General features: G+C 58.2%; 1 protein-coding gene across 1 annotated transcript in view; it reads left to right on the plus strand.

Annotated features, from left to right (window-relative positions):
- Window positions 1-6,503, plus strand: part of MORN1 (MORN repeat containing 1) — a 135,407-nt gene extending 128,904 nt beyond the window's left edge. Inside the window, exons 14-17 of the mRNA XM_006885931.1 lie at window positions 2,739-2,889; window positions 3,075-3,166; window positions 5,064-5,318; window positions 6,358-6,503. Coding sequence (XP_006885993.1) covers window positions 2,739-2,889; window positions 3,075-3,166; window positions 5,064-5,318; window positions 6,358-6,503 — 644 coding nt within the window. The remainder of the gene's footprint in view (window positions 1-2,738; window positions 2,890-3,074; window positions 3,167-5,063; window positions 5,319-6,357) is intronic.
- The last annotated feature ends 12,152 nt before the right edge of the window (window positions 6,504-18,655 follow it).

Genomic DNA, 18,655 nt, shown 5'->3' on the forward strand with positions numbered 1-18,655 from the left:
GAGTTACCTCTGTACAGCCAATGAACAGACCAGTGCTATATAGGACAAGAAGAAACGGGAACAATATTTGTAGAAATAACAGCCAAAATATTTTCAGGTGTGATGAAGAGCATAAACCCACAGAGTCAAGACTGGACCTCAGAGCAATCTCTCAATTATCATCAAAGCAAAATATTGGGGTTTTGGTGCCCTACGGGCAAGAAGCTACAGTACAATCCCAAAGGCACATGGTTCAAATCCACGAGCTGCTTCATGGGAGAAAATAGGCTATCTCCTCCCATGTGCTCTTACTGCCTCTGAAAACCCACTATAGTGTCAGCTATGAGTCAGCTCTGACTCAACACCACATAACAACAACAATCAAACAGAGATTGTCCCTTTTTCTCTCTCTGAGCCACTGGTAGATTTAAATCATCAGAGAGGCATGGCTGTGAGCTTAGCAGTGCCAGTCCCTGTGGACTACACCACCAGAGCCCTCTAAAGAACGGACCTTGAGTGTAGAAATGCAGGGACTGAGAGTGATGACCTCGTGGGCAGAGACCCCTGGCACAGCTCTGGGCTCCCCTATAAGCTCTGGGCTCACTCTGGGACACTGGCCCATTTCTGGTGTCCTGCACACAGCTCCCAGGCTCCTGTTCCTCAACCCCCATGCCCTTATCTCCCTCCATGGGTCCTGGTCTCCACAGCATCCTTTTCTGCTGAGTCAGAGGCAGCACTGATTCCAAGAGGAAGCTTGCTAACCATTCCCACTAGTGCCACTCCAGCCCCAATTCCTGGAGATGGAGTTTGGCATTCTATAAAGAGCAAATGCCCTGTTAACGTTCCTGGAGTCAAACAGAATCCCTACCTCACACCGCTGCCCTCAGCACTGTCTAGCCGAATCTCCATGCTCCCAGCAACACCCACATCGCTGGCCATCCCTCTGCTCTTTCGTGGCCCCGCCTCCTGACCAGCTTTGCACCAGCCCATGCATCAGGGTGCACGGTGACGCCTCTCCTGACCTCTCGCCCTGAGCCCTGCTACACTCCAGGAGGTGCACATGTCCTTGACCCTCCAAGGAACATGGAGGGCCTTGGGGAACAAGAGATGAGGTACTGCCCTAAATACCCCTTCCCCAGCCAGGATGCCCCTCCCCACATAACCACAGTCACTTGGGGCACTGTGCCCACACGGGGGGCAGCCTGGCCTTCACGGTCTGCTCACTGCCTCCTGCTCGGCCCGCTTCTGCCTCTGCATGCCAGGACCTCGGCGCGCCATACTGGCTCGGTGTCTGTTTTCTCAAAGCCCTGGGGGTTCTGTAAAAACTCTTAGGATTCTTGTAACCCCGTTTATTTCTCTTCAAGCTGGCAGCCCGACAGACTCCAGTTATTCTTGCTGCTCAATTATTTATTTGCTGCCCCTCCCCCGTGCTCTGGAATCCTTAACACGACTCCCAGGAGTGGTCCTCTGGCCGCTCCCCCCACACCAAGCGAAGCAACTCTTGAATCTGGTGCCTTTTTTTTTATTGCCCAAGCTGGGGACACAGGATTTAAGTTGAGCCAGGAGTCGGAATCTGGCCAAGCCCATGCTGCCCACACCGGGGGTCACAGTCGTCCAACCCTAGCTATGTGTGAGACCAAAAGCCTCAAGTCACGGACCACTGGGGCCCCTCTGTCCCCAGTTGTGTGAGCGGACCATTCAGGGCACAGCCTTACCCACCACACCTGGGGCCTTTGTTGACCCAGAAAGTGAGACCTTAGCTTCAAAGCAGACTTTGTCACTCTGCGCCAGCTCCTGGTCCCAGAGCAGAGGGACACAATGGAGGGCCTCGTCCTGGGGCCACACACCTGTGACGTGTGCCCTGGGGGTCAGCAAGAACACACGTGCAGGCTAGTCACAGCTCTTGGCTCCACCCCACCAAGTGGGTCCTCACAGCCCATCTGCTCCCTGACGCAGACCAGGGCCTCCCCTGGACATTGACACTTTCCCTCCATCGTCATGCCCAACCTCTTCAATACCCCTGAATGTAGTGGGGTCTGCACAGACCTCTAGTCAAGCTGGAAGCATAAGGTAATCATGACCCACATTGTCGAGATGTTGGGTCTGAGAGCTGGATCCCTGATGGGGTGTCTCTTGGGGGAAGAGGACAAGGGAGCCCTTCAGAGGGAGTGACCTCCCTCACCCCACCTGCCTCCTCCAGGGGACTGGCTAAGGGTCTCTCCAAATGAACACATACTGTTGGTGCAGCCCCACCCCCTCCACAGCTGGTCTTGAATCCTGGGGTGGCACTAATGGGCATTACAAAAAAACCAATCCCATTCCTAACCAGCTTTCCCGCAAGCTGGCACCTCAGCCGGGCCCTGTGTGGTTTGTGATCCTTTATCCTCGGGGACAGCTCTTCAGCAAGGTCCCTGGGAGGCAGCCCCAGTCAGCAAAGTGAGGACCGGTCCCTGAAAGCACCTAGTGCCCAGCAATGAGTGAGCCCTTCAGCCTGAAGGAGAACTGGGGCAGATCACATAGGACATGGACACCTGGGCCCACTCAGTGGACAGCCCACTGCATCCCACCCAGGGAAGGGCTGCACCCTGGTGCTAGGAGAACAGGGCAGCTGTGCTGGGGCATCACTGTCCTCAGAGCTCTCAGTTTCTGCCCCAGGATAGGAGGACCCCGCCATCCAGCCCGTGCCCGGCAGCCGGGGGCTGTGGCGTGCTGCCAGGCCCCAGGCTGCACAGACAGACCGCCTTTTCTTCTCTCTGCAGGCCTGAAGGGACATCCAAAGCTACAGACCTGGCCACAGCAGGACCAATGGCAACAGCTTATCCAGGTAGGTGGGCAGAGCCTGCCCGGGAATGGAGACAAGGGCACAGCTGCTGAGCAGGGCCAGCCTCCAGCTGCCATCCACAACCGGAAGTGCCAGGACGACACTAGAGAGAGACCCCCTCCTGCCCATGCTCTGCCGACGCCCTGATTGTGACCATCATTTCACACACAGCAGCTGTCGGACCCTTGCACACATGCAAGTGGCACCCAGGACATTGGAGAACTCAGTGGGTGCTCCCAGCTGCTCCCCACACTAGCTCTCTGGGCACCCCCAGGAGCTGCCTCCATCTACCACTGCTCTCAGCAGAGCGGGACCCAGTGGAGAGTCCAGGGGGCAGTGGGACCCCACCCCAGAGCTGCATGGAGGGTGAGGCTCTGGCTCGGCCTTGCTTTGGGCTTGAAGCCAGGCAGCCAGCTCTCAGCTGGGGTTCTCTAGGGACGTCCTCCTCTGACAACTCCCCGGCCCTAGCCCTTCTGGCCCCACAGAGCTGCAGGCTCCCACAGAGGGCTGGCCCCGTGGGCTTTTCCGGTCATGTTATTTATAACATCCATGAGCCACAGAGGAATCCTGGGGCTCGGAGCCCCCACGACACTGGTGCAAGGGACTAAGGAAGGACCCAAGGTCCCCATGGCCTCCAAGTGGGCCGTGTGCTTCTCTCAGACCTCGAATCTCTCCCTCACTCTATGGAGAATGAACTTGACCTTCAGGAGCTCTGTGTGATGGGCACCCCCATCCATCTGTGTGCAGGTGCTCATCTGCAGTGCACCTCCCCAAAGCCCCTCGCCCACACCCTACCCACCTGTGCCACACACCAAATGTGCGGTGCCTTTGGACCGGGCTCCTTTTGAGGACACAGAAATGCAGGCTCTTCCCGGGGCAGCAGAGAAAGAGAAGACATCACTGACCACTCTTCAGGGGATCTGACCCCCTGGAGGAGGCCTGGAGGATTAGGGTTAAGATGGACGTGTCTGTGGTGCATCCCGTGTGCCCCCACACACCTGAGGAGAGGGATACGGCTCTGGCTCCACCATCCACCTAGATAGTGGGAGACCCGGAGCAGCCCACCATCAGTCCTCAGAGTTTGTACTGAGCGCTTGCTGAATGCCTCCTGAGCACCTGCTGAATATTTTCCAAGCTTGCCTAGTGGTGTGTCAAAAGCATGCCTGTAGTGACCAGGGAGAGGGCCAGAAGGAGGGTCTGGCTGCCGGCAGAGTGTATGCCCGGAGGGGCCAGAACAGGCAGAGGGCGCCCCTGGAGCAGGCGTGGATGGTGGAGAGAAGACAGCATGTTGGCCGGTAGGGGCGGGGAGAAGATTGACTCAGTCATATCTGGGAGACAAGCCAACGGAGAGGGCTTTTGGATGGTGTCGCAGAGCCGTGAAGGCCCTGGATGTCCAAGGCAGAGGGGCTGGAGAGAGGAGGGCACTGCAGAAGGAGACAGCAGAGCCAGCCACACTAGCGAAGGGACAACTAGTTCCCACAGGAGTGACCACCCCAGAGAGAGGGCCACCGAGCTCAGCCACTCAATCAGGAGGCTGCAGTCCCTGAGCAGTGGACTTGGCACCTCCTGCAGTCACAGAGCTAGCCTGATCACACAGGTGGCCAGCCCCACTGGCAAAGCCAGGGTCAGGGCAGTGGCCCCGTCACCACCCGTCCCTGCAGCCCTTCCAGCTGACTGTCCTGCTGACTTGTTCGTCCTGGTGACAGTCACACAAGACCTCTCCACAGGGCCCAGCATGCACTGCGGCCCTGCTGGTCAGACCCCCCATATCCCAGACCCTGAAGGTGGGGTGTGAGGGGCAGTGGGGTGAGCTCATGGTGGCTGCCAGAGGAACAGCCAGCACTGTCCATGGCATGTGGAGAACTGGCGTCTTTCACGCAGTCACCCACCGCCAGAGAAGCATCATTTGGGGGAGCTATTTCTCAGGCTGTGACCAGCTCCAGAGTTAGGATGAGTTGCAGGCCTGAGGGGGTTGACTTAGGCAGGACTCAGCCCAGGACCAAGATCCCCACCCCACCCGACCCCACCCCACCAGGCTTGGAACTGGACACAGGTGGCTTCTGAGGTCAACGCAGTGGCCCCCAGCTCAGGTCCCAAGTGCCAGGCCCCACGGCCGATGCCCACTGTGAGCTCACGCGCTCCCCAGCTGGCACCGTCGGCCCCGCCTGGTTGAGCTGTGTGTTCCCGGGAACGCCTAGAAACCGGCGCTGCTTGGAAACATGGCGCGGTTGCCATGCACTGCTCTCCTCGGCTGGCCTGCCAGGAAGGCTGCCTGAGGATGCGCGCCAGGCTGGCCCCTGCACCCCAGCCACGGCCCACGCCCAATGGGCCGAGGAACAGGCCCCCCTGGCCAGCCCCGAGCCCGATCCCCCAAGCCCCATGGCTGTGACTGAAGGCACTGGCCCTGCCCAGCACATTCCTCCAGACCCCAAGGCCCACTCACACCAGGGATGCGGGCAGCCGCACACGGCCAAGTCAAAGGATGACCTCGAGATGAAGCACACGGTCTCTAGGCCTGGTGTCCAGGCTGCTGCCTGCTCTCTGCCATGGACCCCCTACCTCTAACAGCCCCCCCAAACCCCGATTCCGAGGAGGCCACATTCCTGGTGTGAGCTGCGGCCGGTGAGCTTTTTCCACGCTTCAGTGCCAGCCCGCAGGCCCAGAGGAGGGGGAGAGGGTGGTTTCCATGGTAACCGCACTTTTGTTATTTTTTATTTTCTTTTTTATGGCTTCTCCAACTTTGAAGCTCTCCAGACAGTTTACAGACAGCCAAAAGGAAAAGCGGGTTTCCTTTGCTCCCGAGAAGCCCCAAGTACCCCTCCAGGGGGGCTGCCTTCCAGAGCGAGGCCAACAACATCTCTCCTGCCCTGAGACCCCCGGCCCACTCAACGGCCCCTCCTGTCCCTGCCTGCTGCCCATGGGCCACTGAGGCTTCAGAACCAGCTGGACTGCCCTGTTTTCAGAGCGTCTGTTTTTTCTGTAAACATTCTAGCAAAAATTAGTTCTTTTCCTCCTAAAAAGACAGGAAGTCTTCTTGAAAGCAAACTCTTCCAGTTAGCACATGTCCCGAGTCAGCTGAGAGTAGGGTCTCTGCCTTTGTGGGAAACTCAGGACCCCCCCCCCCAACCTCTTCCTCATTCTTGACCCTACATGGTGCCAGGCTGGAATGGAGATGGCTCTGCTCACTCAGAACCAGTGATTCACCTATATTCAGGGCACCCCAGCAGGGTACCAGTGAGGACATGAACCCTGGGTGGGGTCACAGAGCAGTCACCCTATGCCAAGGAAACACATGATGCCCAGGAAACACATGGTGAGGTGGCCGAGGCTCAGGCAGGTCCTGGGACAGTGACCACTGGGCTCAGGGTTGGGTCAGGAGCAGAGGTTCTGACAGCTGAGGGCTTTGGGGAGTAAGGCCTGAGTAGGAAGGGGTCTCCAGGGTTCCCCCAGCAGCCCTTGGCAGAGTTGCTGTCCCCTCAGCAAGCCCCAGAGATGTGGGCTGCTGCCCATCCCTGTCACTGGGAGTCTCCCTGAGAACATGCACCCCTCTTTTGCAGGAGAGTACGTGATCATGGTTCAGGATGTGACATCTCCTCCGTTCTTGGGTCGCCTGCTGCCCACCGCCTTCCAGCACGTGCGGCTCTCGGCAAAGGCCACAAATCAACCCAGCGCCCCTGGAGAGGGCCTGGAGACCCCGGGCTAGAGGTGGCCCCGGAGCTGGGCAGGGCAGGGGGCATGGTCTCCTAGATGGCCCTGGGCGGACTTGGACTGTAACCCACAGTGTGCTCCATGTTTCAATAAAAGCACCCCACATGCCTGTTCACACAGTGTCCCCCAACACTAAAGCCTTGTGCCTCACAGCTTGGAAACCCCTCCCTGCACTTCAGGACAGCCCCGCACCCCCCCCCCCCAGCTGTCACTTCAGAGGTGAGGCAGTGAGGTCCTGAGGGGGTGGCAGCCCCCAAGCCTGTGTCTCGGGCCACTGTCTGTGATGGCCCTCAGCCCAGCTCTGAACTCTGGGAGACACGGTGTCACGGGAGGTCAGGGTAGGCTCCATGGCAGTGACGAGTTGTCGAGTTGTCCCTGTCCTCCAGGAGCGGGCCAGGTGTCCATGGTGACTCCTCGAGGGTGTGCAGCGCCTCCCTGTCTACAAGGATGACAGGAGCCCCCGGGCTGCTGGCCAAAGCGTGGACGTCTGGGGCCTATGTGGAAGGAGGCCTCTGTGAATTTGCCTGGTTGGGGGGCTGTGGCGGGCCCCCTTCCCTCTCCTGCCTGTGGCTCCCATCCCACAGGGACCTCTGGCTGTTCACAAGACCACCCTGCCCTGCTCAGACCTCCCGTTTCCTCAGCATACTACCCAGTCAGATGTCCCTGTAACCCCGGCCTCACCTGTATGCCAGGCTGGCCCCTGGTGCAAAACCACCAGTGCTGCCCTGCCAGGACACTGCCCTGCCTGCACCTTGAAGATAGGAGGCACAGCCCCCAGCACTTCACCCTCAGCACCCCACCTCCTTCCCTGCTCACTGACCACCCTGTTCCCCCCTTCAGAGGTCATAAAGAAAGGGGACAAAAGAAGGCCTCAGAGTTCCTGAGTCCCAGCCCTGCACCAGAACTGATCAGCCACACCCCCTGTGCCCGCCAAGTCCCCCACCTCCTGCATCAGGAAGCCCCCTCCGCAGTGGGATTCTCTTTGGGGAGCTCATGTTGATGCCCTTCCTGCCCAACTCCAACCCAATTTCAGGCCTTCTGTCACAGAAGGGAGGCCTTCTTCACACAGGCCATCCACACTTCCTCTCATATTCACCCCCATCCCACATCCATGGGGACCCCACTCCATGTTACCATGTGCTGAGGTATGCGGATGACCCCTGTGGGCTCCCAGTCACCATGGGACCATCTCCTCCCTGCCTCCCACTGGGTCCATCTCATCTCTGCCACCCAGTGTCGGGCCCGGGCTTTGTCCTCGGGGGCCCGGTCTGCACGGCCTTTCCTCTGATGCCTACAGTCTCCCTGCCACCAGCCGCAGGTGTCTCTGTAGCCCAGACTCCACACCACCCTAAGATCCACATAAAGGCATTTTAGCCAACATGTTCCCCAGAAGGTAACAGTCCCCAAGTCATACAGTGGCTCGGGCTAGAACTACTGCCCATCTTTGCTCCCTCCCGCTGTCCCCCTCCCTCCATCCACCATGGGGCTTGCTGACCAGGCAATGGGGGACATCCTCCGCCTCCTCTGTGCACTTCGTGCCTCACATGCCAGGACCCCTCATGGTGCCTGACCACTAGGTATGCAGGGTAACATCTGGTGAATGAAAGGGTGGATGTGGAGCACCTTGCATGTGCCAGTCAGTGTGCAAGGCACTGTGATGCCGTGATAAACAAGGCGGATGGAGTGTGTGGAGAGGATCTTCAAGCTGCGTGCCTGGAAGGAAAGACTGAAAGATGGATGGATGGGTGAATGGATGGAGGAGAGAGCCTGGCTGGATGGAAAGCTGGGAGGGTGCATAAGGGAAAGGAAAGTGCACTGACTGATGGGAGAGCAGGCAGCTGTGTGAGCAAATGGATAGAAAATTGGATGGATGGGTGGGTGTGGTGGGTGGATGATGGATGAGACTAATGGGATGGATGGGTGGATCGATGGATGGGTGAGAGGGAAGGAATGAGTGGTGTGGATGGTAGCTGGAGGAGCACCTGAGTACAGTTACGCTGGACAGAGGAGAAGCGTGCTTGGGTTAACGAGTAGCTCCCCATGGAATGAATGTGTTCTCGTTGGAAAAGCAAGAGGCGACAGATGGCGAAAGGATCTCTAGGTCAATACCAATCCAAAACCAGCAAGCCTCTCCCTCTCAAGCCCTGGCAGCTGCCCCAGGGCTTTGCCTTTCCATTTTCTTGGACTCCCCCATCCAATTTTCCCTCAACACGATCAAGCCAGTCAAAAGTCGAAAGATGGAGCAGTCCAGACAAGCCAGGCCTTCCTGCAGGAGCAGAGGCGTCCATCGTGCCCCTGGGCACCCCTCCAAGCCCAGCTCGGGCCTGGCGCCCACACCTGGTGGGAAAGCAGGGTGGGAGCCCCAGAGGCTAACCACTGTGGGAGCTTAGAGATAGGTGAGCAGTGGGGGTTCCAGAGCCTGCATCACAGGGATGGGGGTGCAGGAGGCTCCTGGCCCACCCCTCCTCTTCCATGAGCTCTGAACACAGTGTCCTGCCTGAGAAGGCTGGGTCAGCGTGTCTGGTCTGGGGGCTTGGGCCGGCCCAATCCGGTCCTGGAGCTGCCTGCTGTGGGCAGAGCCCACCAAGGAAGGTGTGGGTCATGCTCTCACACACAGCTGCATAAACACAAGAACAGCTTCTTGGCACATGATTGCAGAGACGACCCGCCCAGGCAGCTGGAGTTGGCAGAGGCACCTGCAGAGGCACACGGTCCTCCCGGGAGGATGCTGGTCAGAAGACCCAAGGGGCTCTCGAAAACCACATAAGCCTCGGGTGGGACACACCAAGAAAGGTTCTCTGTACAAGGGAGAGTTGGGCTCAGAAAGCGAGGCAGTGCAGGCGCATTCAGCCAACATGAGAGTACACCCAAAGAACGCAGTAGAGAGGAGGGGGTCAGCTCCCTGACCTTGGGCATGGTCTACCACAGGCCACAGTCCCCTCCAGGTGTAGCAAAGAGGCCACTACTCTGGTGCTGAGCGCTCCATGTGGTTTCTGCTCTTAGCCTTGTCATCCAAGGCCATCCTGCTTGGTATCCATTTGGCAAGGCATCTGGGGCAAACCCAGAGCAGGAGCCCTAGGGAGCCCACATTTGAGTTCAAAGGAGCTGGGCAGGGCTGTCACTCTCTCCTTCACCCTCCAGAAGCCCAAAGGCCAGAGCCCATTCACAAAGCGGGACCTCCCACCTCAGGGTCCCCCTAGGAACTCTCATAAGCCTGGCCTCCTCTCCTACCTCCTCTAGACCCTGGAGTCCTTGAGCCTGAGGTTGGCCCAGGGCTCGGCTGCAGCAATGGGTGCCCCTGAGGTTCTGACACCATCACAACTCTTGTGGAGGGACAGAAGGACTCCCGCAAACTGATTCTAGGTGCCCCCAACCTCTCATCAAGCCCAGTGGGGCAATGCCATCTGGGGTCTGAGGAGGCCCTGACAGAGACCAGCCATGTTTGGGGTGCAGGGTGAGGGAGCCCTCACTCCCACGAGGGCTGGACGAAGGGTCCCATGCTCCCCAAACCCCCAGAACAGCTGCACCCAGGCGCTGCCCCTCTCCCAGGCTCTCTCTCCCCTCAGTCAGCAAATCTCTTTACAGCTCTTTTATTTCTCCCTTTAAGATGAAACCACATTTCTGTCAAAAGAAAAACAAAGAAAATGATGTTTCAATTTAGGAAGAAGAAATTGCTGGGAACAGAAGCAGCTGCTGTTTTCCAGCGTGTCAGGGGCGGCCCGTCGGTATTTAATTCCAAATCAGCATCCGGGGCTGTGAAAGGCACAGCACACATGGCCCGGAATTCGGGGAGTCCGTGCTCCCCACGGGAGGGCGCCCAGCCCAGCCGGCCGCCCCAGCCAGAGGGTGGGTCCTGCCGCGGGGCGGCGGGGGGGTGGGTGGGCTCTCATGCAGACAATCAAACCCATCTTGTCGCCAAGAGAAGTCGACCTCGAGTCACAAAATCTCAGCAAACAAAATGCCGCCCCTGCAGCTACCATCTTTATCCTGCTCCAAGACGGCACGGCAGCCCTGATGGTCCAGGCAGGATCCCCCCCTTCACGCTCCTTTCCTGGAGGGCAGCTCAGGGGGTCCCAGAAGATGACAAGCAGGGGCTGGTCAATGAAGCACGAGGAAACCCCAGAATCAAGTTGTTGTTGTTGTTGTTGTTGTTGTAAGGTACCATCGAGTATGACTCATAGTGACCTTATGAACTCCGTCCTGTCCTGTGTCATCCTCACAGTCTCCACCACATTCGAGCCCACCGCTGCAGTCACTGTCCATCCACCTGCTTGTGGGTCTTCCTCTCTGTCGCTGACCTTCCGCCTCTCCAACCAAGCCCAATCATGTCCTCCGAGAAACAGCCTCTGGCTAGCAGCACGTCCAAAATCTTCAAGACGGAGCTCTGGCATCCTCACCTCCAAAGAACACCCCATTACATCTTCTCGAAGACGTATATCCTGGAGATACGTCTGTGCAGCCAGAGGTCGGGAGAGGAAATGGGTCCGTTGTTCTGGGGTGATGATAGTATCAGTGCACAGCTGACTGACCCTGCTACCACCCAGTTCTTCCAAGGAAACACTGCTGGTGGCCTCTGAGGAAGGACCCATTGAGTCCAGGCTTCATCCAAGTGGAAAAGTGGACAACATGCCTTCCGGAACTATGACCCCAGGCCTTCCTGGTGGAGGCGGTGGGTACTGGATAGAGGCTTGAGGGCCAGGAGGGAGCTGCCAAACTCCCAAGCAGGGGCTCCCCACCCCACCCAAGCCCACACTTCCAAATACATTTGTACAAAAAGTAATGGTGGAGGGTGGTCTCTGGAACAGGTTGCTGGGGTGGATAGGACAGAGGTGCTGCCACACCACCACCAAGCCCTCCCTGGGGTGGGGTCTCCCAGCTGATGAGGGGCTGACAGAGGAGGACTACCTAAAGGACAGGTGTCCAACCTGGGTCATGAAGAACAGAATAGACAGCTTCGAGCAGGGGCAGGGACTCACCTAGGATAGTGCCCACCTCCACGGACTGTCTTCAGGAGCACTACTGCCCCCGAGGCCTCCTGTACCCTGGTTTCTAGGCCCATCTTGTCCCTAAGGCGTGGCAGACCAAAGCCAATGCCTGGCCAATGCCATCTGTCTGCCTGACCACAGGGGCAGTGGCCAGGTTGAATGTAGGGTGCCTGGGACAGCAGGGTGGCCAGGGGCTGGGATCCATCCCAAAGTTCTCCAAGTATTGGCATGTCTCGTTCCAAAAGGTTGGATGAAGAGGTGGGGAGGCCCCCACCAAGTAAAAGACCCAGGCCAAGGCCTGTCACCCCTCATTGGACTCATGCTGGTCAGGTCAGCCACTGAGCCCCAAACTTGGAGACAGCAGAACTCCCAGCAGCTCGACCTCTTCTCAGATTTAAAGGGGCTCCATCAACCTCAGGACCCTGGGGCAGGTATAGTGGATGTGCCTAGAGGTCCATGGCACTCCTCAGGTGCACAAGGTACCAGGTCAGGAACCCCCTTCAGACAGATCTGAGCTAAACGGAGCTTCCTGCACAAGACTGGCAGCAGAGAATTACACCCCAGGATCTGTGCCCTTGATCCACCCCCCAGCCTGAGTCCCCGATCCAACCAACCCTGAGGAAGAACCTGGGCCAAGCCGTGCTCCCCCCCCCCCTCAGCCTTTGTGTTCTGGGCCGCAGTTTCCCTACTTGCAATCCTGCCCCTTGCCTCCAAGGACAGGAGCTTTCTGCTCTCAGATGCTCTTTCATTTAAAGATGTATTGAACATATGAACCTGGTGCTGGACAGACACTATGTGAAGACAGCAGTATCCTCAACTAAGTATGACAGAGAGAAAAAAAAAAAGAGACAGAGATGGAGTGACTGGGACAGAGACACAGCAGAAGAAACCAAGAGAGAGAGAGCAGCAGAGAGGACAGAACTGTGTCAGAGTCCCGCCGTCTGGACCCTTCCCTCCCTTCAGGCCAGGCAGTGGGCAGCCTCGTCCTCAGCCTCCTGCTGAGATACAAACCTTGTCTGGAGTCTGAGGACCAGATTCGCTCCTCCTAGCTCCACTTTCCTTTAAGACGTCGGCTCAAACCCAGGCGCCAGGACACCCTCTCCAGACCACCCAGTGCCCGGCTGGGGTCAGCAGAGGACAGTGCAACCAGGACACAGCCCAGGAGCCCAACAGCGCGGCCTTGTGTGTGTGAGCCCTGCCACCGGGCCCGCTGGCACAGGTGGCCTCCCGGGCTTCTCTCTGCCGCTCGCCTGGCCAGTCACCCTGGGTACACCAAGGACCAGGCCTGCAGTGCCTTCTCTGCAGCCTGGGCAGGCGACAAGCCCTCGGGGCCAGGCAGTAACTTGGCCAGCTGTGTGGGGAGCCCAGCCCCTCCCGGCAGAGCTTCCTGGAGGACACAGGGTGCCCGGTCCACAAGCCTAGTTCCTATGTATGCAGCTGCCTGTCCTTGGTCAATCCCCGTCTGCCCTAGTAGGTAGGTGTTTTGTGAAGTCCTTGAGATTCCCCACTACCAGGTGGTCTCTGCCCAAAAATGACACTGTCCTCCTGCGGTCCTCCCTGCTTTGACATCCTGCTCCTGTCCCTGGGGAGGAGACAGGCCTACAGGCCCAGGCTCTCCATGTGGTGACCCCAGATAGGGTCGGGTAGTCTGGCTGTTATTGGAGCAGATGATGGGAAAAGGGGCTACCAAGACCCTGCTTACTCACCCTCAGTAGCCCCCAGGCCAGCACCCCTCAGCCCATCTGGGAAGGAGCTCTGCAGGGTGACGAAAGGGTCAGATCTGACCAGTAGCTGCCCTTGGCCACTCCTCCTGGTAGAAGTTGCGGTCCTTGAGGGGTGGGTGTGTTTTCAGAGGGACACTATAAATAGGGCTGTCAGTGGGCACGGGTGGCCTAACAGGGCCAGACCAGATGTGTGGGCTTCCACTGTGTCCAACAAGGCCCACCCCACCTCCTGGTAACGCCACCCAGGGCACCCCAAGAACAAGCAACCAGAAATGAAGCAGGGGACACCAAGACAAGGGGGCTCCCATGGATATGGTCCCAGAAAACCCACAAGGCCATCCGAGTTTTTGAGGCTCCTACTTTCCCTAGCCTCTGCTTGGGGATTCCTGGGCTAGAGAGGGGTCTGGCTGCTGCCAGCCCCTAGACGCAGGGTCCTCTCCATGCCCTGGAGTTCCTGAGGCTCACCTACAATCACACGATAAGCCCCCCAAAAAGGGTCTTGATACTGCCCTAGATTAATTTCAGAAGCCTCCAGGTCCTCTGCTCACAGGCCTGCCAGCTAGAAGTGCAGGCAGCCCAGACCTCGGGTGCTTCCGGGAAGTCCCTCAGGGACTTGGCTGGATCCCTGGGAACCTCCTGGGGCCAGCCTGTCTCCCTCCGGGCCTGGGAGGAAGCAGGACACAGGCTCAGACAGGAGATGGCTGTCCTGAAGTCCAGATCCTGGTCGCTCCTGCCCTGCCAGCTTTCTGGTGCCAAGCTCACCCTGTCCTTATCCCTGGGAACAACACCTCCCAGAGCCCTCGCTGGAGCCCCAGCCTGTACCGGCATTGAGAACAGGGGCACTGTGAAGTGCCTGCCCCTCCTAGGGTCTCTCAGCCCATCCACATATTCTTAAGTGTCTCTGGAATATTTTCTTCGGGTTGTCTGGCCAAGGAGGCAGAAGGCCCAACCAGGGGCTTTCAAAAGAGAGATGAGATAAAACCCCTAAAGGAGGCAGCCTAGGAGTATTTACACACACACACACACACACACACACACAGAGAGAGAGAGAGAGAAAATACAAATGCACACACAGGGAAAATCAAAACTATGTGTGAGTGGGGAGCCCACGGGCTAGGCCTATCAAGTGCCCTCTGAGAAAGGCCGCAGGCAGGCAGCTGGAAGCGGTATTTGGACGTGGTACTGAAAAGGGGGTGTGGGGGTCAGGCCCTGCAAGGTCCCAGCCAGCCTTGTGCCCTCTCCTCAGAGTAGCAGGTTAAGGGTGGGAGGGTAAAGCGGAGAGAGGTGGGGGAGATGTCATCACCCTAACTTGGCATCTGGGGTGGGGACGGCCATCTAGGGGGCTTCCATCTAGGGGGCTTCGGTGGCTGGAAAGGAAACGGAAGAGGAGGCTGGCAACAGCATTACCACCGCGGCACGGGGTCCCTGCCAGCTCTCTAAGCAGAGAGGCCAGGCCGTCCTGAAAAGGCCTGGGAGAGATGATTCTCAACGGGACATAACTAGTAGGGGCACACTTTGGACGCCCTCCTCTTGGCTAGAGGATAGACAGGCGATGCGCGCTCTACAGTCCCAACACCAGGAGGCACGGGATCTTTCCCGGGATCTCGGAAGGAGCGGCAGGGGCTGCAGGGTCTTCTTGGAACAAGTCGGTTCTTTGACTCTGTCTTGTCCCAAGAGCGAGGCTGCATCTCCTAAAAGAGCCAACAGCAGGCAGAACCAAACTTGGTGGAGGGTGGGACCCAGAGGGCTGCAGTGCCCGTCTCCGCCGCGGGGGGCGCACCGGGCGCCGTCCCAGGGCTGCGGAGCGCAGGTCCCGACACGTCAGCGTCCGCGCGGCCTGGGGCTCCCGGGCTCGCCCCGCGCCCCGCGCCCCCGGAGCAGGACGCTTACAAATGCTGTTCCTCCACCCCATCCCAGAGCTGTGCGGGGGGCAGCTGCCCCGCCAGGACCCCGACCCTAGGATTTCCCCCCGACACCCCGCGTGCACCCGCGACCTCCAAGCCCCCACTGCGGGCCCAGAGCTCCGGAAGGGGCGCTGCGCCCTGATCCCCGCCCGGCACGCAGCGCCTGCTCCGAAGGACGGGAAGGGTTAACGCGGCGCTGGGGACCCGCGGAGGCGACCCGGGCAGCGGAGAAGGGTCGCAGCCTGGGGGCGGGGCTGGACACTTCCTGCCGCCCGCGGGCCCGCCTCCTTCCCGCGCGTAGGCGGTGCGGAGGGGCCGCCCGGGCGGGGGTCTCAGCCTTCCGGTTCATGGAGTGCCCGGGAGGCGGGAGGCCGAGGGAGTCTCCAGGCAGGGCCAGGCTGGGGCTGCTGTTGGGGACCCCTGCAGTACTCATAACCCCAACGCCCACCCTGGATCGCCCCCTCCCCCACCCCTTCACCCCCGACCTTGCAGCTGCCAGGAATGGACCTAGCCATGCGGGGAGTCGCTAACCTCCCTCCGACATCACAGGAAGTCGGGGTGTGAGGAACAGGGCAGCACCAGGCCCGGTTTTTGGGGAGTGGACAGGGTGATCATGCTCTGGTCCCCTGCACCCCCGCCGCCCACGCCCGGAAGCCCCCAGCCCAGCGTCAGCCCCGCCCGTGGCCACCGGCCTGTGGCCGCCCAGTCCAGTGCCCACCCCAGGCCGGCACAAGGGGGGAGGGGAAGAGGAAGCGAAAGTGGCTGCGGGTGCCCCAGGGAGTCCCGGGGCGAAGAGCCCGAGAAGCTGAGTCGGTTTCTGTAAAGTGCGTAGTAATAGGAAACTGAGGCCGCGGGGACGCCCCGCTTGTCCAGCAGCGTGGCCTCGGGAACAGGCGGGCTGGGGGCCCCGCCCGCGGCAGCTGCGCCCAGACCCTGCCCAGCCCACACCCCCCGCCGGTGGTGCCGCGGGGGTCTTCCGGCTCAGGCATGGGAAGCCCCTAGCAGATGTGCAGGCAACCTCCTTGTGGGTCCCCCAGACTTGAGGGGTCTCCATTCTAGTTCTCTGTCCCCTAGTTCTGACGTTGGATTCCCCCCTGAGAAAGGGGCTGTCCCTTCTCGTGGTCCTGCAGACCCTTGGGTACCCACTCCCTGTGCAGCCTGCCTGCCAGTTCCCCGGTCCCACCCCAGGGCACACACCCTCTGGTGACTCACCCTCCCCTCGCTGAGCTGCAGACAGACTCAGACAGCTTCACTCACCAGGGTGCTGCAGGGCCCACACTGAGTCTCCCCCAGGGGGGCTGAGTGTGGGTTCCCACTCTGTTGGCGCCCCCAGACACTCCATGGAGGCGTCAGAGCCCCACCCCCATCCGTGCATACCAGCCTTGTTCGACAGGTGATTTTTAGGAGGGATCCTTTCCAGGGTGCTTTGAGGCCTGGAAGGGGGTGCCCTCAGATCTGCCTGTCAGGAGACCCCTGTGGTAGATGTGACGGGGTGCGGGGCCCAAGATGTCAGTGGAGAGGCTAACAAAGGAGCTTTAGGAAGAGGTGACCCCCTAAAGTGTGTGGGGATACACACAGCCTCAAGAAAGGGGACCTGGTAACCTGTGGCCACTGCATTCAGGGCAGAGATGGATAGAACTTTGCTGCCCACTCCCTCCTCTCCTCCACCCCCAGCATCCGGCCAGGCAGGAAGGAACAGGAATGTGGGATGTTTGAGAGCAGCTTCCATTATAACCCAGGGCTTCTTCACTTCCCTCAGGGATGCTGAGGGGCAAAGGAGAAGCCTGACCTCCCTCCCCCACACCTGAGAGGGCTTTAGGGAGGCACTCCAGCCTCTAAGTGGGGGCTGAGTCCTAGCCTGAGGTCAAACAGACTATTAGCTGGGCTCAGGCAGGGGCTGCAAGTAGGGCCTTTGCTGGCTTCATGGATTGAAGCAACAAGCAGCTGTCTTTCAAGAGTCTTCTGTCCCATCTGGGAGCAGTGGCCATGTCAGAGGCCCAGCCTGTGCCCTGCCCAGGGTCCATCATGCAGCTGTTGTGGAGGGGACACCAGAGCAAAAAGGTCCCGCCCTGACTGGCTAAGTCCTTCAAGCCTCAGCTGGGACAGGCCTTTCGTGAGACCCAGGCTTTCTCATTGGATAGGAATGGGCAGAGCCCACCCAGCCGGCCCCCACAGCTGCCACCCTCCTCCTGTTTAAGCTCTCAAGACCAAGAACACTTCTCCCACCACCAGTCAGTAGGAGACGGGATGGGAACGACAGCAGGTACAACTGTCAGAGAGTGACACCAAATTTGTCCATAAAAAGTTTTTGTGCTTTATTACTCTTTTATAAAAAATAGCACTATAGTTTTAAACTATTGTTCTGTCTTTAAAAGCAAGAATTGTGAGACCTCATCTCACATACTTTGGGCATGTCGTCAGGAGCATCCCATCCCTGGAGAAAGACATCATGCTTTGGAAAGGGTGAGTGAGAAAGAGAAAGACTCAACAAGATAGCCTGACCCAGGGACTGGAACAGTGAGTTCAAGTTCAAGCCCAGCAGGGATTGTAAAGGATGGAGCAAGACCATGAAGGTCTTCTTACTGTTGCCCGTTGGGAGGGTATGAGCAAGAGCTGACTTGATGGCACCTAACAATTTAGTCATATCACAGAAATCTCTTTCCTTAAGCCTCTCTGTGTGTTATCAATACACCTACAAAGCTCAGACTCTCTGCTGATTACTTTTTTAAACTTTCCAATATGCTCCAGTTAGAGCTGTTTACCCAAATACAGTGACCGACTAAGGTGCATCTGATTCGGGCCGTAGTATTTCCAATCACTTGCTATGCATCTGAGAGTTGGAAAATGAATAAAGGTGACAGAAGAATGGACACCTATGAGCTGTGATGTGGGAGAAGAGTACTGAACATCCCACAGACAGCCAGGAGAACAGATAGGTCATGGGTAGGGTGCAGCAGAAGTGCAATTTAGAGGCTTTGCCTCACATAATTTGGGCATGTGGCTAGGAGGGGCTATTCCTTGGAGAGGGACATGATGCTTAGAAGGGTGGAAGGTCGAAAAAGGTGAGAAAGCCCATCGACCAGGTGGATTGACACAGTGACTGCCTCAATGGGCTCTAATGTGTCAGGAAGTGTGAGGATGGCAAAGTATAAGACCTCTGTCGTTCATAGGGTCCCTGTGAGTCATGCTCGACGGCACCTAACACCACCAGCTACTGGTTCAAACCTCAGCTGGTGTCTCTGTTGCTGCTGGTGTTTTTATAGTTGTTGAATTTGTCAAATATTCTGCTATTTTAGTGATAATACTGTGGTGAGTAGATTTGTGAGCCTCTGTCAGGAACTTTTTGGAGAATGACATTACTGAAGCATAGGAGAAAAAATGTTTCCACTCAGTTATTAATGATGCTGTAATCCAATGTAGAAAGATTTTGCAGAACGATTGTTTTTGATGATCGTAATCGTATAACCTTAGAAGTGTTACATTTAAGCAATTTACAACCCTATCACATATTGTTGTTGTTGTTGTTGTTATGTG

This window comes from Elephantulus edwardii, unplaced genomic scaffold, assembly GCF_000299155.1.
Source record: "Elephantulus edwardii isolate Elephantulus edwardi_28Jun2011 unplaced genomic scaffold, EleEdw1.0 scaffold00045, whole genome shotgun sequence".
Lineage (NCBI taxonomy): Eukaryota > Metazoa > Chordata > Mammalia > Macroscelidea > Macroscelididae > Elephantulus > Elephantulus edwardii.